Source organism: Alosa alosa, chromosome 20 (genome assembly GCF_017589495.1).
Source record: "Alosa alosa isolate M-15738 ecotype Scorff River chromosome 20, AALO_Geno_1.1, whole genome shotgun sequence".
Lineage (NCBI taxonomy): Eukaryota > Metazoa > Chordata > Actinopteri > Clupeiformes > Clupeidae > Alosa > Alosa alosa.
The window spans coordinates 17,354,560-17,359,650 of record NC_063208.1 but is presented as its reverse complement, the minus strand read 5'-3'; the positions used below and the strand labels follow the sequence as shown (position 1 = coordinate 17,359,650).

Genomic DNA, 5,091 nt, shown 5'->3' with positions numbered 1-5,091 from the left:
CACCTGTTTGCATTCTCTGCAAGGAACTCGGTAAGGTTCTGCGCTGAATGCAATGAATGTTTTTTTTTTCCACATCTTTTTTTCTCCTTTCGCTCGTTTGGTTTTAGCGATATGCATTCACACATTGGAGTGTGTGCGTGTGCGTGTGTGTGTGTGTGTGTGTGTGTGTGTGTGTGTGTGTGTGTGTGTGTGTGTGTGCGCGCGTCTTTGTGTGTGTGATAAGTTGCTGATGTGATGCTAACACAGCAAGAATGACAGAGATGTGGCGCCCTGGGAAGGATGTGGCAAACACTCAAAACCATCACACACACACACACACACACACACACACACACACAGACAATTATTAAATCATTCATCCGAGACAGAGCTAGATAAATAAGCTCAGGTATGTTCACATACAGTGCAAGCACACTTTTATCACCCCAACAGGGACATATACATTTGTATAGGTAAATAGTATGATGAGCACATAAGATACCTTGGAAAAATGTCAAATTCCAGTACCGAACAAAAACTGTCTGTTTATCTGTTTCTGGTAGGGACACTTGGTAAATCAAACCATATTTTTTAAACTAACTTTGTGGAAAATGTGTAATAGGCTACACATGCACAAACCCCACTGCTGTGTTTAGGGCTTGAAGGGGGAAAATGCTGTTCCTCTTTTTCTGGGAAATATTCAAGCTTCACCAATCAACAGCATGACAAAATTTGCGACCAGATTTATTTTATGTATGTATGCAGCTGTGTTAATTAGCAACTGGGAAGCTTTACTTGTCAAAAGTGTGGCCTTGCAACGCAGCACTGGCATTCGTGTATGAGTGTGTGTGTGTGTGTATGTGTGTGTGTGTGTGTGTGTGTGTGTGTGTGTATGTGTGTGTGTGTGTGTGTACCAGGCCTCTTCCCTTGCCAATTGCATAATCAAGTAGCAGGACTCATCAGCAAGGCAACAGACAGAGAAGAGGTTCTGTCAAAAAGCATCAAGTGCTATCTGTTGTGGAAAGCAGATAATACTTCAAAGATTACTGCACTGCAAAATGATAAAAAAAAAAAAACACATCAACAAAAGCAACTCAACCTCGTCCAAACATAAAGATGCACTGCAATTTGCATTCATTAAAGTCTGATTTCACTTTCTAGGCACAGAACATATGCAATCATGCATATGTCCAGAGCCATCATTGGGTCATGGATCTGTCTCTAAAACAGAACAGCAGTTTGAGGTAAAGTTTTGCATGAGAAACTTCATCTCCCTGTACTCACTCATAAAAATGTGCATTCGTTTACATGGCCAGATGGATTTCTGACTGTACCACAAGGGACATTCCAAGTCGATATCTCCATTAACAGTAGGCTTACCATCTCAAGCAAACTGGTCGTCTGATTTAGAAAAATTTCATTTCACATTTCAACACACATTCCCTTTGCTTCCATGGCTTGTCTAGTTACTTAAAGCACTGCTACGAAGTGACTTAATACCACCAAGGACAAGAGATTAATCTATTAGAATCTCCACAATATTCTGTAATCCCTGCCATCATCAGATATGATCTTGGCGTGCGTCTGGAAGAGGAAAACAGCTGAAGAGGCTGCCGAGGGAGATTCCGAGAAATCCTTTTTTCCTCCCACCCCCCTCCCATAGTCGGACATATTTCTTCTCCCCAGAGCAGCACACTTCTTTGAAAAGGCAAGCCCATTTTTTTCTTCTACTGAAGACAGTGCCCAACTGATAAGGAGAGGGGGAGAGAGAGAGAGAGAAAAGTGCTGAGTAACACGCTGCCTTATCTCTTCTCCGGCTACTGTGATTCCTTCCACCTTTTCGGAGGCGAGCGGATGGAGCGGATGGAGCTTGCGGAGAGGCCCATTCGTAATGGCCACTTTGCTCAAGGTCCCCCGAATCAATGCCTTCCTGCCTTGACACAAATCTCCGCTAACAACGGCAGCGATCTCATCCTTCATCTCGGCATCTCGCCCGCATAATGTGCCCTCGCGAATTCCCCTGACAATGGAAGGGAGGGAGATGCTCTGAGGGACTCCTATACAAGCCCACCTTGATTGCACTGAGAAAGACTTATTTTTCCCCTTCACTCCATCTCTTCCTTCATAAATGCCATCAGTTTTTGCATGTTCCTAATCGTTACACAACAGACGAAAAAAAAGCTTTGACTGTTCTGCTGCCAGAACACCACTTGAAAGTCTACTTGCATCAAGCACATGGTAATATCTGAAAATGGGGGAAAACACTGTAAGCTTGTTAATACCACCTTTAGGGTGCATAGGCCTTCTGACTTGGTAATTGCATCATCATATGACTGATTTATGGACAGTGAAAGATGTGGGTTTGTGTATGTATGCTCATGTCAACTGAGGCCAACATTCAATAATTGTTGTGAAGGTCTCTGACCCCACTCACACTGAAGATAGCCATATATTTGTTTGAGCTTGCTTTTGGTTTTGGTTCATTGATTCAAAGCACAATGCATTCCACATTTCACACAAGGTGTCATGCATTATTTAGTTGCTGTCGGTGCTGTTATTTCAAATATATATAAGTGTTTGTGAAAATATGACCAAAACCAATACAACCCTTGAAACATGAACTGAATTGTAGATGCATTTGTGTAGGTGTTGTGTATGAAATACTACTGATTAATGATTACAGGAACACATTTTACACACTAATATAAGCTATTTGATGAATGAGTTCCACTGCTTTTTTTGTTATTCTAGCGAGGTGCAGTGCGCTGAAACATACACTGGGCCTATTTATAAATGCCTAAGCCTCTGACCATGTCAAAAGTCAATTCAAATGTGGACAGATGAAACGGTCTGCCAATTGTGATAAGTTGCTAATCCAGGGCGACAATTCCTTCCAACCCGCCACTCGAGGAGAAACGATACTCAAAGGACTGGCTATTCTGGAGCACTCCCGACGATAGGGGAAATAGGGGATGCGTCGAGCGGCATTTGGCAAAGTCAGAGAGCTTCAAAGCCAGAGACTACCACTGTGCCGCAGCTCTTGCCTTGGATTAATTAAAGCGTCTTCAAATCACCGTGGACAATGCCTCTGTCTTCTTTCAAACTGCATTAGGATCAGCGCAACTTCTTCAAAGCGTGACACCAAACCCAGCACTCCGGCACTGTCCAAGGCAAGCTGATGCAGCTGCTAACATCCCAATTAACAGGTGTTGGGATAAGGTGTTACAGGAAGATACCTGGAGGACGTCACGCTGGGTAATTATGAGAAAACATTATTACAAGAGCAGACGTGATGTCCCAAAAAATATCGAGTGCAGCGGTTAAGATAACATATTCGAAGTAAATTATATCTTGAGGTGGTAATTAATTTGAGGTCTAAAAAAATCTGGATATCTGTCAACCGGTGAACTGTAGCTACTTTTGCCTAATCTACAATTTATATAATGTAGCCTATAGCCTTTTTCGCCGCGTGATATTAGGCTACAGTGTGGTACAAGGTCATGCATGCATTTTCATGTCAGCTGGATCAACAGTCCAACGGTGACTCAACGGATAGTTACATGTGCAATGTTTAGATGTATCTTACGTTTCAAACATATAGCCCTTAATACCTTTCTGGTATCTTAACTACATAAGCATTTGACTCCGTAACTTAGCTCATGATCTGCTTTTAATACAAGGAAAGTCGTAACACTGTCACTAAATGCGCACGCATGATATTAGACGACACGGGACGGAGGGGACAGAATCAGGTGGTTTACCTTGATCAAGAAGCCGTAATGCATGTTGAAATGACGGGTCGAGAGAGTCCTTCTCTGCCAAGAGCTCTGGGAGGTACTTTTCGTTATCCATTTTGTCCGGCACCTTTGGTCCAAGCAAACACGATAGGGTTGGATAAAGATATCCCGCGTTCTCGGCTTGCACCACCAGAATGAACAGCGACCAATCTCAAAAATAAAAAGAAACAAGTGGTGTCTCTCGTAGCGTGTGTTAAAACATTACAAGTAAGCTAGTTTGTTATGCTGTGTCAGCCATGAAGAACGTGTATGCACTTGTTTCTGTGGAATTCCGTTATCCCATCTGTGAGGCTTTCACTCAGTCCTTCACGGGCAAACCCCTCTGAGCAGAATCTCTCGCGGCTCTGTAAACAAGCTCTTTGAAGCTCCCCCTGTTGTATCCACTGGCAACGACGGTACGTCCCGGGCCCTCCAACGATTGGTTGCGGTAAAAATTGCGCTATGATATGCTAACAATTTAAGCGTCAATCAAGGAGGGGGACGGACTGGCGCCAGATGGATTTAGGAGCGAATGGAGTTGTCCATGGTGCTGTAACTAAACAGACACAACCACAGCCAATTTACAACCGTAAACCGATGCGAAAATTAAACGTTTAAATGGCATGTTATAAGGAACAATGGCACAGTGTGCAAATAGACATAAAAGAATAATAGTGTAAATAATGTAGATTTGCATCGAGTGCTGAGTAGCCGGGGAAATTATTGGGGCAAACAAGTACATTACATTTTTCATTAGAATATCACGTTTGGACTAATCAAATCAGTTGAACACAGCAGAGCTGTGAGTTGCTGCAGGGCAGATTTAAATATGGAAATGAGAATGCAATTGTATTGTGCGCTATGTTCTCAACAGTCTAAGTCAAATGAATTTCAAGCGGAATTTTATGTTAGTCTAAGGGATTATGAATGCAGTTTCACTGAATGTCTACATCATCCCTTTAGGAATCTGAGCGTAAAGTTCGTACGGTTGAATTTCTGCTTTAATATTATTTAACCTTGGGGTGACAAACGAATGAAGTCAAAGATCTCGTCTGGCCGCGGGTTTCTGTTTATGAATCACTCCGGGGCTCCTCTGTTGTCATAATACAGTGAGGTATCAACATGAATGTGCGGTCAAAAGTAGATGCGCAGCCATGGGGGACGTTCGTTCTGGATGTTTAGAATGCCTCTCCGTCGTGATACGGGTCGAACCACCAGCTGAAGATTATATTCCGAAATGACAAGCTAATACGTCAAAAGAATTAAATCTTCCAGACGGGATCCTTTTGTTTTACTACTATTAAGTCCCCAAACACTCCTCTTAGTCATCAGTGGA

At 42.7% G+C, this 5,091-nt stretch overlaps 1 protein-coding gene across 4 annotated transcripts in view; it reads right to left on the bottom strand.

Moving 5' to 3' along the window:
- Positions 1 to 4,134, bottom strand: part of khdrbs3 (KH domain containing, RNA binding, signal transduction associated 3) — a 119,985-nt gene extending 115,851 nt beyond the window's left edge. For all 4 annotated transcript variants that reach the window (XR_007192049.1, XR_007192050.1, XR_007192048.1 and 1 more), the window contains exon 1: positions 3,741 to 4,134. Coding sequence is in view for 1 of the 4 variants with exons in the window: in XM_048230141.1 (XP_048086098.1) it covers positions 3,741 to 3,831 (91 nt within the window). In the remaining 3 variants the exon portion in view is untranslated. The remainder of the gene's footprint in view (positions 1 to 3,740) is intronic.
- Positions 4,135 to 5,091: the final 957 nt, after the last annotated feature.